Source organism: Brachionichthys hirsutus, chromosome 10, assembly GCF_040956055.1.
Source record: "Brachionichthys hirsutus isolate HB-005 chromosome 10, CSIRO-AGI_Bhir_v1, whole genome shotgun sequence".
In the NCBI taxonomy this organism is placed as follows: Eukaryota; Metazoa; Chordata; class Actinopteri; order Lophiiformes; family Brachionichthyidae; genus Brachionichthys; species Brachionichthys hirsutus.
The window spans coordinates 391490-416978 of NC_090906.1; the positions used below are offsets into that span (position 1 = coordinate 391490).

The 25489-nt window shown below is 45.4% G+C and overlaps 1 protein-coding gene across 1 annotated transcript; it reads left to right on the forward strand.

Moving 5' to 3' along the window:
- The first annotated feature begins 25 nt into the window (after positions 1-25).
- On the forward strand, positions 26-25011 carry hlcs (holocarboxylase synthetase (biotin-(proprionyl-CoA-carboxylase (ATP-hydrolysing)) ligase)). The gene is made up of 11 exons (XM_068744858.1): positions 26-265; positions 1077-1217; positions 2356-2518; positions 4193-5211; positions 7083-7256; positions 10315-10595; positions 19808-19875; positions 20046-20206; positions 21401-21515; positions 24224-24437; positions 24840-25011. Exons 1-11 carry the CDS (start codon positions 26-28, stop codon positions 25009-25011), a joined length of 2748 nt encoding a protein of 915 aa, XP_068600959.1.
- The last annotated feature ends 478 nt before the right edge of the window (positions 25012-25489 follow it).

Genomic DNA, 25489 nt, shown 5'->3' on the forward strand with positions numbered 1-25489 from the left:
GCTTCCTCCTCGGCTGCTGCTTAGCATGTTAATAACGGTGTGCTACGTCTACCTGTGGGTGCGCTTCCAGAAGTGCTACTCGGCGCTGATCCGTGACAGTTTGTCCCGGCGGAAGAAGCGCAGCTTCAGCTTCAGGGTCTGCCCCAGGTCGGCTCCCGGTGTAGCAGCTCCGCTGGCTGGATCCGGGCGCTCCAGCGCCGTGTCCCCCGAAGACGTCGTCTTCCTCCAGCTGGGAGACAAGGCTGTCTGTGTCACAGAGCCGCAGGTTGGACACGGGGTTTTAACGCTGTTTAACTAGAGTCTGATGAGTGGGCACTGCTGCCGAGTCCGTTAGCATTTAGCAGCAGAAGGAGCCTGCAGCCAGCTGTCAGAACGTGCAGCAGCAGGCTGTGGTGGCGGCGGGTACCTAACGGGGTCGTGAACATGAGTGTGAATGAGTGATTCCGTCTGTCGCTTCGCTGTACCTGTGTCGAACTGATGGCGCCGGCTGTCTGGTGGTGTAGAATCAAGTGTCCCCAGGCCTAGCATAAACAGGTAGTATAAACGTGAAGCAAAAACATGAAGCATGTAGCATAAACAGGTGGCATAAACATGTAGCATAAACAGGTAGTATAAACATGAAGCATGTAGCATAAACAGGTAGCATAAACATGTAGCTTAAGCATGTAGCATAAACATGAAGCATGTAGCATAAACACGTAGCTTAAGTGGAGAACATTGATTTATTGTCATTGCATAGTTTGAAATGCACAAACACAGACCCCCCCCCCCCCCCATAATAACAACCCCCCACATTACCCAATGTGAACATTTAGCCCATTATCATGACACCAGTGCAACACAACGTAATAGCATTAGCAACGCCAGCTGGCCTATGAGAAGTAAAACACAGGGCAGGGACATCCTGCAAGACACATTTAAGTGATGATACTTCAAAGCAAAACCGGTTCCGTGCCTCTGTGGGGGGGGGGGGGCATACAGTTCCTACGTGAATGAATGAATGGCACCAGCTGATTCATGTCTTCTAGCTGTGCAGTGCTCAGAGCTCTTTTCTGCTCTGACTTTGCTCTCGGCAGGCTCTCGATGACCTCAGCAAATGGACCGTGCTGTTGGGCTCCGCTCTGGTTCGTGGTCCGCAGATAGAGAAGATCTCCTTTATCATAGAAGCTGCAGGACAAGCAGAGGGCTGCCGTTCTTCTCCCACGTCCAGACAGGAAGTAGGTCCTCGAGCTGCAACGTGATGTAACAGCTGCTGAGCGACTGTGGAAGGAGGACAGGCTGGAAGTGTCTCTTAAGATTCCCCTTGTATTGTTCGAGGCCACGCCCACACGGAACCGGGTCGCTGCAAAACCGAGGATGTTCCTCCACGGTTTGGCCGATCATCCACACGAAGCCGCGGATATCTGTCGCTAAAAACGGCGCTTATATTCCAAAACTACGTTTGAGAGTGATCCTGCCTGCTCGGTTCTGATTGGACAGGGTTTGGGGAACTACGGTGCTGATTGGTTTGGCGTGCTAACGAATGCGTTTAACAACGTGCTCATGCGCTTCAGTGTGGATGGAGTTTTCTTTTGAAGCGGAGGGGGGAGGATATTCGGTTTTTGAAAACCCGGCTCCGTGTGAACATGGCCGAAAATGTTGAATCCCTTTTTGGCATCGACACAGCAGGTCGTCCGTCTTCTCCCGTTTGATTTTAAGTTTTAAACATTGAGTCCTGGTAACTCGTCAACGGCCAATAACTCCCGAACGAAAAATGGTAGGAACACACTTTATTGTCCTGAGGAAAAAAGAGACTTGAAACGTTCATTTGGTACATTCAGCGTTTGAATAGTCATATTAGAAAATATTCTGTGGGGCTTGAAAAATAGGGCAGAATGAGGGAACAATGTGGCGCTGAAAGAGTTAATCAGCACAATTTTCTCGACGAAAAATGGTCCTGGAAACGTCACAAATCTAACACTGTAACCAAGAAGGCCAAATGCATTTAAACTATGGGGATATCTGGGTACCTCACTTTATACTGTCTGTTCCTTGGTACTGGTACATTACACACAGTACTGGTACGTTACACACAGTACTGGTACGTTACACACAGTACTGGTACGTTACTAGAGGACACATCTACAGTGTCCTTTTACTCCAGACGAGAGCTATTGTGCGTAATGCTGGTTATAGGGATGGAACAAAGGGCTGCACAGACTCTTATACCCCCCCCCCCCCCCCCCACACACACACACACTAGAGCCATGTTCAATGACCTTTTGAACACAACGTTATATAATAGGAGTAGACTTGCTCGTGCTCTGTGTTGAAGGTCACGATGTGTCTACCCATGCCGAACTGTTTTGTGTGCAGGTGCTGAGGTGGTCTGACTACTGCCTCCCCTTGGCCTGTAGCCCAGGCCAGCCTTTCAGAGCAGTGGCTCAGGCTACTGTAGATGACTTCAGTCTGCTGGGGGTGGCTTTCATCGAAGATCGACTTCATCTGGACAATGGACTCATGCCTTCAAAGATAGTTCGTATGTGGCCTTCAATATCCCGATTGAATGTATTTTCATATCAGTGCCACTGATTGAATATCTCTCTCTCTCTCTCTCTCTCCCCCTCCCCCTCTCGCTACTTTACGACCACCACCGTATTTTACGGACTTGTCGCATTTGAATCTCAAGAAGAAGGAAACATTTAAATAAGTCACGCTGGACTATAAATTTACTTTACACAACAAGCAAAAAGGAAAAACATTAACATAATATGTGATCTTTAATGTTTGTAGCTTTTTATACAAGACTCCGCCAAATTTAATTATATCGTCATATCGTGATGCATCCCAAATGCATGCTAAGGTCTGTATCGCCCGACCCTATTCAGGACATGTAGGACAGCAGTGAAGTGTGCAGTAGGAGTAACAGGGAGTTTAGTGTAGAGGTGGGATGCACCAGGGATCAGCTCTGAGACCCTTTTTGGTTGCCATGGTGATGGATAGACTAACAGATGAGGTGAGACAGGAAGCTCCTCTGAATATGATGTTTGCAGATGACACTGTGATCTGCAGGTAGAGGAGAATCTAGAGAAGTGGAGGTCTGCTCTAGAAAAGAGAGGGATGAAGGTGAGCAGCAGTAAAACAGAGTACATGAGTGTACATGAGAAGGGACTAGGGACTATATCAGTACAAGGATGCTGAGGATGGAACTGCCAGGGAACAGGACTAGAGAACGACCCAGGAGAAGAGACATGGACGTAGTGAGGGAGGACATGAGAGTGGCTGGTGTTGGGGAGGACGATGCAAAGGACAGGACTAGAGGACGACCCAGGAGAAGAGACATGGACGTAGTGAGGGAGGACATGAGAGTGGCTGGTGTTGGGGAGGACGATGCAAAGGACAGGGCTAGAGGACGACCCAGGAGAAGAGACATGGACGTAGTGAGGGAGGACGATGCAAAGGACAGGGTGAAGTGGAGAAGGTTGATTTGCTATGTCGAACCCTCAGGGGACAAGAAGAAAGTACAGCAGTCGTTGCTCTCTTCGCTGCTTGCCCATTTGGGCTCATCCCAGGCTTGTGCAGGTCTACTATTTTGTCCCCGGTGTCCTTGGACAGCTCTCTGGTCTTGGCCATGGTGGAGATTGGAGTCTCACTGTTTGAGGGTGTGGACAGGTGTCTTTCATACAGCGTTCAAACCGCTGCTTCTAATACGGGCAATGCGTGGAAGATGGAAGCGCTTCTTAAAGAACAAGTAACGCTCAGTGAGGGCCGGAATTCCTGCTTGTTTGTAGCTGCCAAATACTTATTTTATGCAAGAATTTACAAATGTATATATTTTAATCATACAATGTGTTTTCCTGGATTTCTTTCTCAACATTCTGTTTCTGACAGTTGAAGTGTACCTACGATGAAAATGACAGACCTCTCATCCTCTTAAGTGGGATAACTTAAGTCGGTGGCTGCCAAATACTTTCTTGCCCCAATGTACATGTACAAATTACTTTTCCTCTGTAAATTTAGTGGGTGCGGCTTTTATCAGGTGCACTCAATAGTCCAATTACAGCATCCGTCCGTGTGTATCTCCTTGGGGACGTTCTCCCACGTGACTTCAGTCGGAGCGGACTATTTCCTGATCTCATTTCTTATTAACTGCAGTTACACAAGTAGAATGTTTAAGTCTTCACAACGGATTGTGTTTCTGGGTTTCCCGCAGCTGTCCTCCTCCAGGGGTCCACTCTCAGTGAGTTGCTGAAGAAGCAGCATCCACCGAGCCCGACGACAGAGACCTCCATGCCGCTTTGCTGCGCCCAGGCTGAAGGCGGCATCCCTGAGACTCGCCACCCGCCAGCCGAGGGTCGCACAAGCAGCCTTTACCTCAGCCCAGGTGTGCAGAGGAGGTTAGAAGAGCGGCGGGGGTCCGAGCCGCTCTGCAGCACGCGGGGTTTGGAACCCACGTGGAACTCGGAGGATCGCTTGATGGCGCACCTTCACCCGGCGGAGGGCCATGGACACCACCTCCATCTTTCTAGCTGCAATGAGTGTTTAGAGTTGGAGAACAGCACTATTCTTTCTGTCAAATACGCCTCAGTTGAGAGTATTCCAGACCTTCCAGATGACGATGCGGGGCGGCTGGAGTTTGGGGATGAGCCTCTGGATGACACTGAGCATGACGCCTCAGGATGTGTTGCTCAAAGTGGCAGATCTGGCTGTCGTGGCAAACCACCGAATGTTCTGGTGCACACGGGCGGCTGCCAGCAGCGCTTTGAGACAGTCTGCCGGCTTCTGGCCGAGTGCATCAGCATGGAAAACAATTTAATATATCCCCTTCTACCAGACCAAGTGCTGAGTGACCCTTGGCTGGACAACACCAGGCTTCTGGTACTGGCAGAGGAGGAACCCCTGACCCCCCAGCTCCAGGCCCGGTTTCTCACCTACCTAAGCCAGGGTGGCAGGGTGCTGGGGCTATCCTCCACCCTGTGCCCTGCAGGCCTCAGTCTGGAGGTGAGGGAGAGGAGACGCGAGCAGGTTAGCAGGCTGCGGTTCACCAGGGAGGACAACACTCAGCTGGAGCTCAGCTTGCTGGCAAGTGGGCTGGTCTACATCAGGGACTCACGTGGAGGAGGCGAGGTGGAGCTCTGGGGGGAACTGAAAGGGGGCGTCCCCAATCAGAGGGATATGGTCATCGTCAGGGTGACCCATGAAGGGGATGGCGGGGAAGCTGTCCTGTGTCAGGTAAAGATATTCACCTGGAGAGATGAGGGGGGGGGGGCGTACTTTGAAAGATGGATCAGCCCAGCAGGTTAGCCAGAGATGCTACCGTTACAAAGAACTTTATGTTCATGAAGGTTTTCATCAAACTCATTTTCTCCGAGGCCCACATCAGCATTATGGTGGCCCTCAAAGGGCCAGTTGTAAATGTAACTAAATGTAATGTAACTACTCCTTAACATCATTACTGATGACTACTACATACTTAATTCAGTTACAAACATTACGTATGCAACTGCACAGTTGCAAATATGTATGGATGCCTTACTGCTGTGATAATCTTTGTCTGTAAGAAAGAAAGAAAGATAACTCAAAGGTTCAGGAAATGTAGGGAATGTTTCCAGGAACAGATTATTAAATTCTGCTGATGATCCAGAGGAGATCCTGGATTCTGGATTACTTTGAATTCTTCATTAGCATTACAGTCAGTGGAGCTTCAAAATGTGATCCTCAACATTAATTGATTGGTTGATTATTGACTGATGTTTATGGAATGTGACACAGTCATGTAGCGCGGGGGGGGGGGGGGGGGGGGGGTCTCTATCTCACCAGTTAGATCCAGTTAGGAGGGGTACGAGCTGCTTGGGGGAGGTCTGTGCTCTCTGAGTGCTTTTCTAGTTATAACGTTAATCCTTTTAATTTATCAGGTTGAGAAAACCACATACTAAAAATATAATTATTATTACATCAACTTTGTTCGAAACTCTTTTGTCACAGTTGAGAGGGGCAGAACTGCAGAACAACCAACATGTGAGACGGAGCAACATTTTACAGAAACAAGTGTCTGCACACAGCTCTCTCGCGGGCCACTAAAAGTGGTGTGGCGAGCCACATTTGGCCCCCGGGCCTTGAGTTTGACACACATGGTTTACATGAATTGTAGTACTACCGTACTACTGCTGTACTTTCTTATTGTCCCGTGAGGGGTCGCCTCAGCAAATGGTCTTTCTCCACTTCACCCTGTCCTTTGCATCGTCCTCCCCAACGCCAGCCACTCTCGGCCTTTATCCGGGCTTGGGACCGGCTCCAGGGAGAAGCTGATAATGCTACGTTAGCTCCTGCTAACCGCACTACCCGTACTACCGTGAGGCTGCATGATGAAATGCAGTAATGCTAATGATGCTAATTTCCCCTGGTTAGCTCCTTTCTTTCATTTCTTTCTTTTTCCCTAACTTGTCTGCGTTTGTGCTCCACTTAAGGAGTACATAACGTCAGTCGCTGCTAGAGTTCTGTGCAATTTATTACCGGATTACATCTGCATCCCCGACAGGAAGCTGTGAGGATGCAGATGACAGGATTTGAAGTGAGTAATAGCACTTGAATTTGATTGGACGAAGGGCGTGCCAGTCATAGATGTGGAGACAGATACCAGTGCTCTAAACTTACAGTACTATTACGTGATACTTTATGCATTCGTTTTTGACACTAACATAACAGTGATGTATTTTATTTTCCTAAAATGTTGCCCTATTGTGTCTTGCCAAGTTTTCATGCAGAGTGGATTTTACTCAAATGCTTTAATCTCTTCTAAATAACTTTGAAAGGAACATTTTAAAAAGGTTCCAGTCCTGGTGAACCAGTCGTTGCCCCCCCGGTCGGTTGTTCTCTGATTGTGTGTTTCAGCAGGGTCCGATGAGTAGATCCTTGGTTTCTTTGACTGGATGTCTGAGGGATGTATATTACTCATTCATATGTTAATCCAAAGAGATTAAAACGATGCCAGTCAAACCCAAATTAAAGATTTGTGCAGACAGATGCGAGACTTTTCATACTATCCATACTAGCTTTCGTTGTTTCTGAAGGTACTGAGGAATACTCTGTGTTCTCCTCTGCAGGTTCACCTGGAAGTGGCTCCTGACTCTGTATCATCAGAAGCGTTTGATGAGCTGAAGCTCAGCAATGCACTTCGTTATGAAGTCTTATCAGAGATCCTCACGTCCCTTGGTCTCAGCTGTGCCTTAAACACGACCCCGGACCCGAGCACAGTCCACCTTCTGGCCACCTCTCAGGTAGGAGGCGCAGTGCCCAATAGCGAGCTGGATTCCCATCTGGATTTTCCCATTTACTTATTTTCTCCATTCTAAGTAAATGGGAACCCTAACCCCCCCCCAAAAAAATAAAATCCCATCTTGTAAAGCATGCATTCAATTCATTCACTGAAAATCACAGGGGTCCAATATATCAAAATATAAAATATGTCTTCCTGGTCTGATCCAGAATGAGGTCAGGAAATAAATATTACATTTAAACAATACAACACATTTACGGATTCAAAACTCAGTTAAAATACACATCAACTCTGATTCACTTTGACTTCATGGTTGGTGTATAAAGATACCAAGAACAATCTAGAACCTTCTGGTGCTGATCCAGATCACCATGTGGACGGTGCAGATCCAGTTAGGAGGGGAACGAGCTGCTTGGGGGAGGTTTACACTCCGAGAGCTTTCGTCAGGCTGCGCGACTTTTTCTGAAATGTGTCATTGTTCAGCCATGACCAGTTTACGTTCCTCTGACTAGCTTGCATTTGAAATTCGCTAAGAGATAAAGAGAATAAAGCTTAAAAAAAACATGCACACGAAGCAAAACATCTGCACACGGTCCTTCTCCTACGGCAGGTTGACTCAACCTGACCCTACTCGGCTAGACTCTTTCGCGTGACTTCGGTCGGCTTCGGCTCCGATCGGGTGTTCAAACCCCCGAAAATCAGTTTGACTTCCACTCTATGTTGTATGGATGTGTAAGAGAATGGCAACAATAGTGGCGACTTGTTTGAGATTATCATGAAACATATGATCTTCATGGAGCAGGAAGATTGAATCTGCATTGTGCATGTAGCGGAGAACGACCACTAGGGAGAGCCAAAGATCCAGGTTGAGGAACGGAGCGAGGATCTGAGTCATTCTGCAGAACAGCGCTGGTCACATTCACAAATTTGTCTCCTCATTAAATCAAATTGGGACTTGGATTGATTTCTTAATCCCAGAAAAGATAATATAAAAATAGTATTAGTAGAATTAGGTGTGGTATTGGAGTTACTTTTTGTCCTCATTGTTCAATTTTTGGATTAATGTGTGACCTTTAACCCTTCTGCCCGAGGCACTTTGTCCTAACAAGCCTTCGGCTGATGAAAATTAGGGCTGCAGAATTGCTTCCAGATTGCTGTGTCGGCTGCACAGCAGCTGGTGGCTATGTGCTCCTTACGGGCCTGCAGAGCACCCGGTGCTCGTATTATTCCAGTAGCTTGTATTACCCCGACCAAGGAGTTTGTTTTCATTGCCTTTTGTTTAGAGGTCAGTAAAATATCTCACAATGTTCTGAGCAGATTTTGAGGACAGTTGTTGAAGAAGTGGCCCTTTGTTATGGGGAGGAGCCTGTGGCTTTCTTTAGTCAGGATGTTTCAGTCTTGCATGGGAGCAGTTTTGGGGGACTAGTGCAATACTAGGGCTGTCACGATATCAGATTTTCTCTTCCTGATTATCGTGGGCAAAAAATGTCACGATAACGATATCAACAAAGACGAAGCAGGTTGGATCTAGAAAACACACCGTGTTCAAGTGGCACTGGGTCATTTACACGATATTATCATTTCTAAAATGTAAAATGCAATACCCGTTCAATACTTCAATATTTGCCTTATCATATGCTATGTCCAGCAGCAAATGCAATGGCTCATGCTGTGGCAGTGAGACGTCAACAGTTTCATTAAACACAAGTATGCTGAGAGTTGTGATGGATATACCAAACATTTAATTTATTTTAGTGTTTCCATTCCTGTTTGTTGTGCCTTACAAGACTTCTAGCATTACTGTCCTCACCATTTCTTGCCCTGTTCCGGCAGAGCCCCAAAGGTCAAGGACTGATGTTGAGAAATTACTTTTCTAGGTCTCAGCAACTCACCTGAGCCCCTTTTATTTTAAGGTCATTTTAGAAGTTTTCACAAAAGTCAATCTCACAGACTTCCACACAGATGGTTGTATAATCTAATTTGATTACAATAATTTATGTGGCCAAATAGGGTATGTTTGCACCAACATTGATCTCTCTCATTAGATTTTAACTTGGTCAAAATGTTGGGCAGAATAGAGGCCATTCTATTTAGAGAACATAGAATAAGGGTTTGAGTTTGAATTTGTTTCTCACTATTTAATTATAGAAGATTTGGCTAAAGTTCACCGTTTGCATGTCTATTATGACCAAAGGCCCTGACAGATTTTGATGATACTTGGTGGCAGGCATGTAGCAAAGAAGAACGCATTACTTTTTTTTATTACATAAAGGGGAAATTGAACTGCATTGGTGCAGGCTTGTATTCTCCGAGTGTTGGTGTTAAGTTTGTATATTAGTTTGCAGTATTACACAACAACTCTCAATTTGGGAAACATACCGTGTCTGGGGTTACAAAGAACGCATACAAATTTGTATTGATCTGAATCAAAGGTCAGATCTGGATTTTAAAAAAATGCGAATTCTTTTTATTTCTTTTTTTTAAAGGCTTTTTTAACTTGAATCTTTCATATTTTCCTTCCACGTTTTTACAGGGATGAATGCTCGGATCGTGATGCGAAGAAACAGTCATAGAAGAGCACTGTTGCCTTTTTTAAGCTTTAGAAATATCAAAACCGGGCCAGACACTAGCACCAGTGTGGAGCTGAAATAGTATAGTTCAGTACAGCAAGAACGGCTTTAACACGGTACCAGTCAAATGTTTGGACAGTTTCCCATTCAAGCCGACAGAAAGGCAGGGCCAAGCTTTGGACTGGTGTTGCATATTGAGTTTGACTTTGAATTAGACTTGATTGTATTAAAGGGAATGGAAATGTGCATTTAGAGTGCCAGTCAAGTTTTAAGAGTTTTCTTTAATCGACAGTCACCTCATACTTTCAATTTTTGGGGTTTCTGTTAGCTTAAAATGTACACATTACAAATGCAGAGGGAAAATTACTTCTTTCATGTAGTCTGTTATGACATACTGTAATGCAACTATGTAGAGTTTCTCAAGTATTTTGCTATAATGTAATTTCTCATACACATGGTGTCTTTCTGTGCTCCTGCATCTCCACACAGGAGTCCAGTGCCAGCTTCCTGAAGTGGCTGTTAACACGTGTAGATCGCAATGGCCTCCTGACATTGTCCAAGACATCCCTAAAGATGGTGTCCTGTTCTGAACTTGAGGAGACTCCTTTGTTGCCTAAGGGCTGTCTGGCCCTGTTTACCAACTGTTCAGGGTCCCACAGCTGGCCACACTTCAGTATGGAGACCTACACAAAGAGCCTGAGTACCAGCCTCCTGGGACACACCCTGTTGTATGCTGAGGTAGTAACTTCTACCATGGATCTGCTCGAAGGGTAAGTAATAATAATATGGGTTGGTTTTATATAGCGCTTTTCTGGGCACCCAAAGACGGTGGTGAAGCTGCTAGCCACAGCTGCCCTGGGGCAGACTGACAGGGGCGAGGCTGCCAATTTGCATCATCGGCCCTGGTGGTGAAGTGCGCAAGGACACAATGACAGTGTGTCGGAGCCGAGAATCGAACTGCCAACCTCTCCATCATAGGACGAGCTGCTCAACCACCTGCACCACTGTCGCCCCAAAGTTATGGTCATCCGAGTCTATTGAATGTTGCCTCTTGGCCAGGCCAACAATGCAAATGAGAACGGGTTCTCAGCAGACCTACCTGGTCAAACTAAGGTTAAGTAACATGAAAGGAAATATGTATAATACATTATGTACACCATATATATATATACATGTGTATGGAGGCTACAAACTGAGGCGTGCACCAGCATATTCTTACTTTTTGCCCGACATAGGTCCAAACTCGCCATCACTGACTGGGAAGCAGTTAAGCTCCTGCAGATCCTGACAATGTGCTTTGCTAGTCGTACGAGTGGCTAATGTGCAAGCCACTCGTAAACTCCAGTGTGAGGTCTTCTGCCTGTGATTGCACATTTTATATATTTTCAGGCTTCAGTGTTTCCTTCCCGAATCCCGAATTTGGACACTAGCTGCTCTCTGGGTACACAACACAAGATTCTACCAAAAATGGCACAAATTTGCGATGTGATGTTGCGTATGTGGAGCTAAAAGACATTTTGGGATGGGAGATTTAAAGTTGTTGGTTTGCTTGATATCATGCACAACTGTTGTTATCCAGAGTTCATGCAAGGACAGCGAGAGTACAAGCACAACGCAAAGACAGCGAGAGTACAGAGCACAACGCAAAGACAGCGAGAGTACAAGCACAACGCAAAGACAGCGAGAGTACAAGCACAACGCAAAGACAGCGAGAGTACAAGCACAACGCAAAGACAGCGAGAGTACAGAGCACAACGCAAAGACAGCGAGAGTACAAGCACAACGCAAAGACAGCGAGAGTACAAGCACAACGCAAAGACAGCGAGAGTACAGAGCACAACGCAAAGACGGCGAGAGCACAGAATACAACGCAAAGACAGCGAGAGTACGGAATACAACGCAAAGACAGCGAGAGCACAGAATACAACGCAAAGACAGCGAGAGTACAAGCACAACGCAAAGACAGCGAGAGTACAGAGCACAACGCAAAGACAGCGAGAGTACAAGCACAACGCAAAGACAGCGAGAGCACAGAATACAACGCAAAGACAGCGAGAGTACAAGCACAACGCAAAGACAGCGAGAGCACAGAATACAACGCAAAGACAGCGAGAGTACAAGCACAACGCAAAGACAGCGAGAGTACAGAGCACAACGCAAAGACAGCGAGAGTACAAGCACAACGCAAAGACAGCGAGAGTACAAGCACAACGCAAAGACAGCGAGAGTACAAGCACAACGCAAAGACAGCGAGAGTACAAGCACAACGCAAAGACAGCGAGAGTACAGAGCACAACGCAAAGACAGCGAGAGCACAGAATACAACGCAAAGACAGCGAGAGCACAGAATACAACGCAAAGACAGCGAGAGTACAGAGCACAACGCAAAGACAGCGAGAGTACAAGCCCAACGCAAAGACAGCGAGAGTACAAGCACAACGCAAAGACAGCGAGAGTACAAGCACAACGCAAAGACAGCGAGAGTACAAGCACAACGCAAAGACAGCGAGAGTACAAGCACAACGCAAAGACAGCGAGAGTACAAGCACAACGCAAAGACAGCGAGAGTACAAGCACAACGCAAAGACAGCGAGAGTACAGAGCACAACGCAAAGACAGCGAGAGTACAGAGCACAACGCAAAGACAGCGAGAGTACAAGCACAACGCAAAGACAGCGAGAGTACAGAACACAACGCAAAGACAGCGAGAGTACAGAACACAACGCAAAGACAGCGAGAGTACGGAACACAACGCAAAGACAGCGAGAGTACAAGCACAACGCAAAGACAGCGAGAGTACAAGCACAACGCAAAGACAGTGATTGTTTCAGGCACCCGACAGACAGAGCATCCTTCGTCATCTTCCGTGCGTTTCCCAGGTTGAAACTTCACACTTGTTCCACAACACCATGCAGTTCATTTGTTTTCAGATGAGGTGTGTGTTTGTGTGTGTGTGTGTGTGTGTGTGTGTGTGGTGTGTGTGTCGGCAGGCAGGCAGGCTGGAACTAATTTAATGCCTCAGTGACCTCACTGGAGGAAAGTTAAGTTGCAACTAATAGACTTCTTTGTCTGCAGCCACACGTGAGTAGAAGTGGCTTTTGAGCAGGTCGATCGGGCAGCAGGTGGGAGCTATTAAAACTGTCATAAAGTTTGAGAAATGGATTTTGGAGCACTGCGGAGCTGATTGGAACAGACAGTGTTGTCATTAAGGTTAGACAGAAATGAAAGCAAGGTGAATGACTATGCCATAAAACCCAGAAGCTGTTGCTGCAGTTTGAGTTCCCTGATCATGTTGGAGTTTCCGGCTGTCCCTGTGGAGCAGCCTTGATTAATGTTATTATTAAGGAATGTTTGTTTTATTCCTAATGATACTGAATGTTTTCAGGGAAATTCATTTATTGGATTTGAAGAATACTAGTGGAAGCAAACGGGAAGAAAATGGGGTTTTGCTTGGTGTCCCTACTTTGTGACACTCCTGGTTACCTGTGAGTGTGCTTGTGTGTGTGTGTGTGTGTGTGCTTGTGTCTACACACTACATGCAGTGTTTTGCGACGCTCCTTATTACCTCCGCCGAGTGTGATCACCGGCGTCCGTCTGTCTATTAGCAAGATAACTCAAAAAGGTCTGCATGGATCTGGATGAAATTTTCAGGAAATGTTGAGAATGTTACCAGAAACAGATGATTACATTTTGGGGATGATCCAGAAGAGACCCTGGATTATGGATCAGTTTGAATCTTTCTGTAACATTGCAGTCAATGGAGCTTCAGAGTTTGTTCCTAAATATCTCGGTTGATTATTGACCGATGTTTATGGACTTTGACACAGTCATGTAGGGTGGGGGGGCTCTATCTCACTACTGGATGTCATCTGGATCGGATCCACAATGACGTTAGAAAAAATATTACAAAAATATTACATTTTAATATTAAAACCCCATTTATGGATTCATGGAGTTATGGATCAACTCCGATTCACTTTTACTTTTCATGGTTGGTGTATAAAGATACCAAGAACAATCTAGAATCTTTTGGTGATGATCCAGTTAGGAAGGAAACGAGCTGCTCGGGGGAGGTCTGCGCTCTCTAGTTTAGGTTTTTTACTGAATTAGGCATTTAGGTCGAATGTGAGCATTGCTGTCCAACAGTTTAAATTTGTTTCTTTGATTCTTGAAAAGTTGTGTCAGAGCAGCTTCACTGGAAAACAATAAGGCCTTTGAAAGCTTTCAATCTGGTTTTCGTCATTATCTCTGTAGCAGACAGCCCATAATTTTTGTCTTATTAATGCTGGTGCTGGCATGTGTTCAGTTCTTGTGCTGCTGGACTTGAGTTCAGCTTCTCACACCATTTGAAGCAGACTGAGGCACAGTGTGGGCATATGTGGTGTTTAAAGGATTCTCTGTATTTTGTATTTTATTTGAACAATCTCGTGTTGTGTTTTTAAGTCAGGGGCGTACAGGTTTACCCTTTTTCATCTGTCTGTACGTTCTGTAGAATACAGTTCATTCACATCTCCTCCTAACCTTCATTCCTCTCTTTTCTAGAGCAGACCTCCACTTCTCTAGATTCTCCTCTACCTGCTCTCACTACAGATCACAATGTCATCTGCAAACATTATTTTCCAGGGGGATCATATTGCAGGGGGGCAATATCTAACTTCTGAATTATATTTTTTATTTCATAAGGTGAGAAAATTATCCGCTCCTGAGTCACCAGTGTGTAAAGGTGTTCTCCCCTGACCTTCATATCTAGTCGTTCCACCTCCCTCTGCAACAACCTAACCAAATTCTGTGTTAACTGGAGACCAGTCTCGGACATCAAGGTCGTGACTTATGTCCCACTCTTCTTGACAGACCTGCTATAGTGCAGCCATCACATCATCTCAATGAAGTTCAGGTTCAGACTTCAACTAGGCCACTCCAAAACCAGAACTTATTGCTTTAGTCAGTCACGGGCCAATTTACTCAAATGTTGGGGCCAGTTTTTCTTTTTTTGGAAGGTTGGCCACTTCTGAGGAGGCTCATATTTGTCTTTGAGTCCCAGAGTCTTACAAAGAGGTGAGTAACCCTTTGCATACTGATGGGTTTTAGCTATCTCTTTGGATGTTGCACTAGTGTCCTACGTCTAAGCTTCATGCATCAAAGGCAACAGACAAGAACATGAACCTGTCCAAACCTTTTTAAAATGTCTTGGTAGCATCGGCATGGTTATGATTTATGCTTTCAAGTTTTCATAATCTTGAGTATGTTTTTTAATAAATTCATATTACCTGGATGGGCATTGGTCTCAAAGAGGTCCTCACTGAGAGTGGTGGTTTACCGACATGCTTATTAAACTGTCCATGGTTATTGGACTTGTTCTATCAGGCCATTTAAAAAAAAACAGAAAGCTAAATAATAAGGTTTCCACATATCATTGTAAGTAAGTAAATATCTGCTTGTTGCTGTACACAAAAGTTCAAATTCAGGATGCAGTGTTCCAGTTCCACATTATTTGCCAGCAAACTGTTTAAAACAATTTAATAGATTCCAGATATGTGTCTTATGGCTAATTTTGCTATTAGATTTACCAATATTTTGTGATCCGCGATTTGCCAATGAGCTCTTTGATTCATAAATTACTAGTTTCAGACACCTTACTATATCTAATAAACTTTAAAAACATTGTTTGGGGAGGGGTGACGATATTTGTGCACTACGGTTCTCTTAAATCTCCCCTAAATGTTGGCTTTATGATTGCCCCTGATATCTGTGATATATTTAATTGTTCTTTCTTGACCCTGTTTGAGAGTTGCCAGTCATTTCTTGGGGTGCACTTTGGGGTCGTGGCCAATGAGAAGGTGTTTATTTGTGAAGAGGTTAGGATAAGTGTCTGTAACATTTTTCTAACACCACTTGGCTGCTCCAGAGAACATAATGATTCTTTTCCTGCTCTGCTGAACATGATCCCTGCGCCTGAAAACGTTCTCCTGTAAGAGCTTCAGGCTCACACATGAAAACCCAAGAGCCCACTTTTACTTTTGTATTCGTTCCCTCTGTGCCTCTGGATGAAGGAAGAGAAATGCAATGCTGTAAATGTCTTCTGCTTTCCTTCTGCTCGTGGTCATACAAATTCTGCTTCATGTGCCATCTGTATGTCTGAAAAGTGGGTTTTTGTTGTTGTTTTTTTAACGAATATTCTAAAATTGTGACTTTTCTGACTAAGAGCCACTAACAAAATGTTGCACAGTAACTGCAGTGCAACGCCCTCAAACTCTGGTAATTAAAATAGAAAACAGGCACCATTTCCATTTGCTGGGCGAAGGCTCTGGAAATCACTGCTTGTTTTGACAAGCAATCCAATATCCAAACTGACACTGTATGAAATTAGAACCCTGTTTCCTGTGGAAAATACAAAGGGCATACACATGGGGTTAGTGCAGAGAAAATGGATTCGTCTTTTATGGTCAAACTGTGGCAGTTTGACCATAAAAATCAAATTGGCTCAATTGACCTTGCATGGGCCACCTGCAATTATAAAAGATTGTAAGCAGATGACTAAATGTCCTCACTTCTTATTCTGGTTAACATATGGTGCAGCGTTTGACTTGAATTTCTTATTTACAGTTGAAGCTACGCTATACGCCGAAGCCCTGAGGCTGTAAACGCCGATGCATGGTCCTGTCCAAAGCGTTCTGCGCGAGGGAAAACTGTTAGCGAAGCTGCGCTGGCTCATTCATTTCTTCCCATTTTGACTAAGTATTCGTATTTGCATAGCTGTTTGTCCTCCACCAAATTCAGTTTATTAGGTATTAGCTGTCAAGGAATGGGAGAAGTTACATCATAATAGAATATATTACATGAAGGAAGAAATATAAGAGACAAACAAAACTATCCATACCATTAATATCCATAACACGTGGGTGTGAAGTTATACGTGTGTGTATTTGTATTAAGGCTCAGTTGGTAGGGCGGGTCGACCAGTGATCAGTAGGTCAGCGGTTCGAATCCCGGCTCTGACTGTCCACATGTAGAGGTGTCCGTGGGGAGTGACGCTGAACGGCACGTTGTTCCCAGTGGGTCCGGCAGCGCCTTGCAGCCCCACTCGGGCTAACAAGGCCGGCTGTTCTGGTTGCAGCGATGGCCATCGGCGCCGCCATATTGGTAGCTGTAGTCACTTAAAGGGATCCCTGACTCTTTTGATAAATCGGTCTAAAAAAACAAGAATATACCTCCATCCATCCATTTTCAACCGCTTCTCCGGGGTCGGGTCGCGGGGGCAGCAGCCTAAGCAGGGAAGCCCAGACTGGAGTCCTTGGAGGGGGTGTGATGACAGCGAGACATGGAGGGGTGTGATTGGGAGTAAATACATAGACACAAATATATAAGTATTTCTTGAAAGATATAAAATCTATTTTGTTTGGGGGTCACCTATGTTGTTTACATCGCAAGGCATTCTGGGTGTGACGTGAAACGGCTGCAGCACCAAACTCACTGCTATTGATTAGTATGGCAGTGATCTGTAAAAACAGGAGCTCATTTTGTAATTTATTTTGAGACAACAAAACATTTGTGAGAAATACCCAAAACATAAGTGTGTATTTTGATTGAGAGAAATACACACAAAATAAATGCACCCTTATTTCTTCTTTTTCTACTCGTACCAAAAACATGATGAAGATACGTCAAGCAAGGTCAATCCTTCTCTCCTCAGCATCCCAGGGAGCAGCCTCCCCTAGCTGATCACTTTCACCAGGGCTATTTGGCAAACGATGGTTTCCCCTACAAAAAAGGGATTAGCTCAATGAATCACTTTGACAGATTAGATTGCCCTCTGTTATTGATCATCCCTTTGATTTTGCTGAATGATCAATGCAAACACGCTTCTGCATGGTAAATCCTGTTTCAAAAATGAACATCGATGGCAGAAATAATCTTTTAATCTGAGATAGTTTAATCTAGGCAAGTATGGGGGGGTGATAAATGGCTTTCAGAAAAATTGTATCTCAGCTGACCCCTTCAGAGCCAACCATTGAAGTACTTAATTATGTATATGATGTGAAATGCAATGATGGATTTGTTTCATGGTTAAATTTCATCCGTACTAAATGAGCTGCTTTGCTTGTTATAAATGTTTTAAAAGGTGATTCCAGAAGGAGCAATAAACCTCCATTTCTTGGGTGGCAGAAAAACATGGTTTATAGAACGCCGACGCCACGCTTCTTTTTGTTATCTGGAACCTTGTTGCTGTGCCGGAATGAGCACCTTTTTTCTCTCCCAAAAAGCTTACCCAATCATCATTTTTCCTTTTGACCTGATTGTGCACACAAATGAGAAACAAACAAGAAACAAGAGCCACAAAACCACATAAATTGAGATTATCAACTTTCAAATTCATCAAAATAATATGGAAGACAAAAAAAGAGCAACAGCAAAATTCTGACAAAAAAAATATAGTGAAAACACCGTCACGATTTATCTATTTCACGCTGCGCTTCGGTGTATTACTGTCGAATGTAGACTTGAACTAGGGGCTGCTGGTGTTGACAGTGGATCACACCGTCCCATCATCCGACTGCTCCAGCCTTTGCATTTTGTTGTTTTGTCTTGCAACGCTGTTGTGGTTAGAGATGTCGGCATCGACTGCATGGTTTGATTTATTAATGAATGGAATCGATGACCGGAGCATGAAAAATAAGGACCGAGCATCCTTTATTAGTCCTTCTTGGGGAAATTCAATTGTTGCACTAACAAGATCGAAACACATGCATTAATGTATGGCCAAATGTCAGGGTCTAGCTACCCAAGTACTTAGGAGGTCCAATGCCTTGCTCAAGGGCACCTTTGCACTGCTTGGGGAAAAGAAATCAACTTAAAAAAACAAGGATAAGGAGGTGATTAACAACACACAGGGAACAAAAGCTGTGCCTAAGGGAAGCAAAGGAGGAAGGTGGAGCAGAGACTGGAGGGAAACGACATCAGGGACAGCTAGTAAAAGTTCACATCCCTGCGTCGCTCCAGTCTCCTAAAAAAGACGACCCCAGGGAGATAAGTGTCACTGACATCACACCTTATGAAGACAATGGAGATTCTTTTCCTTTACTGCTCTGCCTGTCCAGACTTCCTCATGCAGTACTACAGTACCACATGCAGTACTACAGTTTTGTTTATTCAAGATTGCAACACATTGTATTGTTGATTTACACATCCCGTGTTGAGCTTTCTTTTAATAGTTGTCAGTGCTACTTTTCTGTTCACCCCTCCTGAGCAGAAACGTAACACTAGGTGCGTTTACACGGACAAAGTTTCTTTATTCCGGTCAGAGTTCAGAGTAAAACTGTGATCCGATGCGCCGTGTTCATGGACCCTATAAATCCGATCCGATTAGGATTTGCGCGTTCATGCATCACACTTTTGATCGGAACAGAATAGTCTGACATGCGCAGTTTGACCAAAAGCACCGGAAATGGTAGAAGAAGAAGCGTAGCGTAGCAACTCCCGCTGTAAACAAATCATCGCTCCGCGCTTTCTGCCTGAAACGTCAGCGTTATTTCGCTCGTTTTCCCCGTTTGCGCTTTTAGTTTCCTCCTTTAATGTCTCCGGAAACATGTTTGTCTCAGATATTGACCAGTTCTGTCTTCCGCCCGCCGTGCTTTTCGCTCGCTCTGCTTCAGCTAGCTTCCGGCAATAGCAGCAGCGCGTGTAGCTGACGTCACAGACATGCGCAGTAAGGACGACTTGCACCGATACATCGGAATAAGTGTCTTCATGCGCCCTGACCGGGTCACAAATCGGTATAAAGCACCCCTCTCCATCGGGATAGAATCGTGACCGGATCAGGCTGGATCGGGTTAGACTATTCCGGTTAAGGTGTGTCCATGAAGCATTTCTATTCCGATCAGGACTTTAACCGGGTTAAATGTGTCCATGTAAACGCACCTATTGGCATGTACTACATGTGGCAAAGGGAAATACACTGTCTTCATGATCTTTTCTTTGTCTTCAGGCTGAGTCTACACTTGCCGACGGATGTGGGGTTAATAACAGTAGCATCTCGGCAAATCCGTGGCAGAGGTCAGTATTCTCAATCTGTAGACACACTATTCACCAATGAACGTTCCTTAAACGTACAAACATGCTGAAGTTCCAGTCTGTGCTGGTTTTTATTCATATTCTCAATCATAGCTACGTCTTGTACCACTTGGCATCCTCTTATGTATTTCCTGTGTTTGCGACCGCCACAGGGCGGGGCAGGAATGCTTGGCTCAGTCCTCTGGGCTGCGCCATGTTCACCCTGAGGGTCCAGGTTGATCTGAGCTCCAGACTCGGGCAGAGGATTCCCTTCTTGCAGCATCTAGCGGCTCTGGCAGTTGTGGAGGCTGTTCGCACTCTTCCTGGATACCAGGTATCAGGCTACACACTTCATAATTATTACGTGTTGAACAGATTCTCTCAGTAACACAAATGACTCATTTGGGTTAAATCATCTTTGTTATTGACAGATAAATAGATGGATATAATTGAATATTTGACACATGTATAGAGTATTGCATTGTCAAGTTATTTTTGCATGTGAGCGTTCAGGTGGGGATGGCTCTCAGGAAGAAACAGTTTTTCTGTCCGTTTGTCCTTGCTCTGATGTGCCTGTCGCGCCTGCAAGGGGGCAACAGGTCAAATAGCCGGGTATTGATGTGCTAAACTGGTCCCTACCTGACACCCAGTGGAAATATTTGGCTCATTATGAAACCCGCAACTCTTGAGCAGCTGAAATCCTTCATCATTCTGTCATGGAAACAATTCCACTCTCAAAATTACACCATTTGAGTTCAGTTCCTGCTTGAAAGAAGAGGCGATGCAACACAGCAGTCTCAACTTCTTTGTTCTTTAGTGTGTGTGTGTGTGTGTTTGTCATAATTTGTCATTTCTCATAAGTGAAATACAAACATACCGAACAACAACCTACTCAGTATGTCGAGAATACTTTTGTGAAGTTTATGAAATGAACAGATTCTCAGGCAGAGATGATGACATGAGTTGACGTGGAGCTGACAGAACAGGGTAGTTCTACTCTTCCTACTATGTAATGTTTGACCTGAATAAAGAGGGACGACATCATCGATCATATTTAGACCAACTTTGAGTTGGGAGATTGTGGCTGATAAACGCTTGGCAAATGTTGACTGATGGCTTCTGTACTTTCTCAAGTTTCTTGTCATTGGCTAAAGAGCTACCAGCCACAGTGTGGGAAAGGCTGGAAGAACCAATAATAATGCACTGATTTTATACAGCGCTTTTCTGGGTACTCAAAGACGCTTTACGTGGTATGTACATTATTCATTCACTCCGTACTTGGTAAGGTGACAGGGTGAGGCTCCAATCTCAGCCATCAGTCCTCCTGACCCCACTGACATCCAATCGCTCACCACATCCACACAGGCAATGTGGGGGAAGTGTCTTGCCTAAGGACACAACGTACACATGTGCCCAAGCCGGGAATCGAACCGCCAACCTCTCGATCATAGGATTATTATTGCAGAAGTGCACAACCCTGAATGAATCTTTGCATGCTAATGATTGAACATATGTTACTGTTTGTCAGGATATAGACGTGCGGGTGAAGTGGCCCAATGATATCTACTACAGTAACCTAATGAAGCTCGGGGGGGTGCTGGTGACCTCCACTGTAATGGGACCAACCTTTCATCTGCTCGTAGGTAACGACTCCCATTTATTTGAACTAATTATTGACTGTTGTCTTTTTAGCTCATGTCAACTTTAACCCTTTCTGTTCATGGTGTTTCCTTGTGACTTGCAGACTTTAAAAATACATTAGATCTGCTAGAATTACTTTGCACAGTTTAGAAACTGCAGGTAAATGTTGTTGTCTCCCCCTTGAATTTCCACCTTATCATGGTGGGGACATTTTAGCGCCTGGAGCATACCAAGAGCTAGCTATGTTGTCTTGCACGGCAAACAGGTCTCCATGTGAGCCAGACCAAGAGCAATTTAAAAGCCCCGATGAGAAGAAGAAAATTAAGGAACATGACATCGTCTGATATGGCTCAAGTGGAGCCCCACCCTGAAGCCAGTCCTGGGCTTGGGGCTTGTATGTGAGCACCTGGTGGTTGGGCCTCAGCTGTGAGAAGCTCAATGACCTGACCTCTCGGGACACATGAAATAACCCTAACCCTTACTGACAATGTTTTCTCCTACATACGACTAATGCACACGATTCTTCACCTCCTTTCCACATTCTCTCCATCACTCTGCTCTGTTGACCCGAGGTACCTGAAGTCCTCTCCCTTCTCTACGTCTATTCCTTGTAGCCTCACTGTCCCCCCTGGGACCTTCTCATGTACACTCATGTACTCTGTTTTACTCCTGCTCACCTTCATTCCTCTCTTTTCGAGAGCAGACCTCCACTTCTCTAGATTCTCCTTGTAGGGATTTCTAATCCCTCTTCCGGTTCTGGTTCTCCGTAGCGGGTGCGTATTCAATGAGGAGAATGCGGGTTAAGATTAAGACATTTCTATAATTAACAGATCAGTACATGTTGGTTCGGATTTATCAGCGCTGGATTCCAACACAGCTCTCGTGCCCGCGCTTCGTTGGAATGAAGACGCTTCCTGCTTTGTCCTCACGTCATTCCGTCCCCTGAAGGCGGGGCTTTGCCTCAGCCAATCTAAGCCCATGTTCATCTGTGTTGTGTTTGACGTCACTGTTGTGAGACGTTCAATGGAAATCAGTCATAGCAACACCAAACTAAATGTTGTGCGTTCCTAGTGGTGTCGGCATGTAATCGGGGTAATCTGGGTTTTGGGGACAGAGGTCAACAGAGGTCAACACTGCATTATATGTTGCTGATAGATGGTGCCTTAATCCTGCTCCTCTGTTCAGGGATGGTTTCTCCAGTTTGACAAAAATGGCTAATTTAACTCCTCTCTCAAAGCCCTCTCTTTCGGGTGGACCAGCATCTGTCTCTGGGTGTTTTGTCTTTCGGGTGGACCAGCGTCTGTCTCTGGGTGTTTTGTCTTTCAGGTGGACCAGCATCTGTCTCTGGGTGTTTTGTCTTTCGGGTGGACCAGCATCTGTCTCTGGGTGTTTTGTCTTTCGGTTGGACCAGCATCTGTCTCTGGGTGTTTTGTCTTTTGGGTGGACCAGCATCTGTCTCTGGGTGTCTTGTCTTTCGGGTGGACCAGCATCTGTCTCTGGGTGTTTTGTCTTTCGGTTGGACCAGCATCTGTCTCTGGGTGTTTTGTCTTTTGGGTGGACCAGCATCTGTCTCTGGGTGTTTTGTCTTTCAGGTGGACCAGCATCTGTCTCTGGGTGTTTTGTCTTTCGGTTGGACCAGCATCTGTCTCTGGGTGTTTTGTCTTTTGGGTGGACCAGCATCTGTCTCTGGGTGTTTTGTCTTTCGGGTGGACCAGCATCTGTCTCTGGGTGTCTTGTCTTTCGGGTGGACCAGCATCTGTCTCTGGGTGTCTTGTCTTTCGGGTGGACCAGCATCTGTCTCTGGGTGTCTTGTCTTTCGGGTGGACCAGCATCTGTCTCTGGGTGTTTTGTCTTTCGGGTGGACCAGCATCTGTCTCTGGGTCTCCTTTTTTTCTTCCCTCACCTTTTCCTGGTTATTTTTGATGTTATATTTGCTGGTCTTGACAAATGTCCAGTTCAGACATCCACATGTCTTTAGAGGGTTCCAAATGTGTTTTTGCTCTTTGGCCTTTCCTCCCACTCTGGTGGGGATGTTTTGGGTCAGGTGGTTCAGGGTCCTGATGACCCCTTACTTGTGCTGCAGTGGGTTGTGGGTACTGGTCGTGTGTGTGGGGGTATTTCTGTACACCTCCATGTTGAGGTTTCCATCCGTTTCGATGTGTACAGCACGGGCCAGGAAGGGAAGAGCGTTGTCCTGAACTTCTTCATGGGTGAACTTGATGTTCTGATACACCTTGTTGATGTGGTCTGCAAAGGCCTCCACTTCTTGGGTCCTGATTTTTACCCAGGTGTCATCCACATATCTGAACCAATGGGTGTTGTCCCTGCAAAAGAAGGGACCTCTTCCATATACAAGTTGTCTTCTATCGGAGATGCCGGTGAACCCATGGCACAGCCATGTTTCTGTTTGTCGTAGTTTTCTCTGTCGTGGGTGGAGGTCAGACATCCAGCATCATGCAAACGTAGTCTGCGGTGGTGTGTTCGGTCCGGCAGAGTTTGGTCTTGCAAAGTCATGTAACTATTATAGTGTGCTTTTTAATTATTATTTTTCATTTCCCTTTTTTGCTAGCAGGTAGTAGGTGAGGCTGTGCTTATCCTGATTGCACACTGCTAATAATAGTCTTTAGCAACTTGTTTTCTTACTGTGAAATTCAGTCTCTTATTTTCTCAGATACATAATATTGTTCCTTGAACATGATGTGCTCTGCAGGCTGTGGATTCAATGTGACCAATAGCAACCCAACCGTGTGCATCAATGACCTGATCAAGCAGTACAACATCCAGCATAACTGCAGCCTCCAGCCACTCAGCTGTGCCCAGCTCATTGCTCGAACTGTCAACTGCCTCGAGGCCCTCATCAGCAGCTTCCAGCGAGGAGGTCCAGATACGGTCCTGCCCACATACTACAAGAGATGGCTTCACAGGTGACCACTACGCACTATCTACTACTGCTGTACTTTCAGCTTGTCCCGTGAGGGGTCTCCACCCTTGTCCTCATCATCATGTGTCAGGTTTGTGACACTGTAAAAGAGAGACAATCAGAACCATGCCCCAAAGATTCAACCCAGTAAACATTGACTTGTGGTAAGAAACGAGACGAGTATTCTCTCTTTCTCTGAGTCCTGTGTGGAAGAGTCAAATGGTTAATCAGCCAGTCCTCTTAACAGCAACTCTTTATTAACATACTGTATACAAACAGCCACTCACCCAATTCTGCATGAAAAACTTTAGGCAAGCCACGTCAAACATGTTTTATACTATACTACTCTGCACCGCAGAATATCTTGAACCGTACGTGTAACAGGGACTCTTTGCTCTGATCCCAGTGGGACTCGGGTGCGTCTCTGGAGTGAAGATGGACCGGAAGCTGAGGTGGTGGGTCTGGACTACAATGGCTTTCTCGAAGTGTACACCAAGGAGCAGGGCGTGGTGTCACTGGAACCTGATGGAAACTCCTTTGATATGCTGAAGAACCTGGTAGTCATGAAGCAGCGTTAGGGCCGCGCCCTTCTCTACCCATCACACGAGTCTCTGTATTACTGTATGTAACTGTGTCAGTGCATCAGGGTTTCAATCCATGAAATCAGAACTACATGACAGTACTGCTTAACTTTTCCTACAATTCTTCATTCCATCGAACATCTGTCTTGTACTAAAGATGAGAACAGTGATTTTTCTGTTCTTTCCGTCCCGTTCTCGTTCAGATTTCAGTCCAATAAAGATTTCAGCAGAAATATGTGGCTGACTTGTGTGCATTAACCAGACTTGGCCTTCTGTGAAGAAAATCTAGACTAGAGAGCCGAGTAAACAAGGGCTCAGGGGATGTTTTTATAAATAGTATTTATTAGCGCTTGATGCATCATGGAGACTTAAAGCTGAGGAAACTCAAGCTGCCGACCCAGATGTTGGTGCAGTTCTACACCGCCATCATTGAGTCCGTCCTCACCTCCTCCATCACCGTGTGGTACGCTGGCGC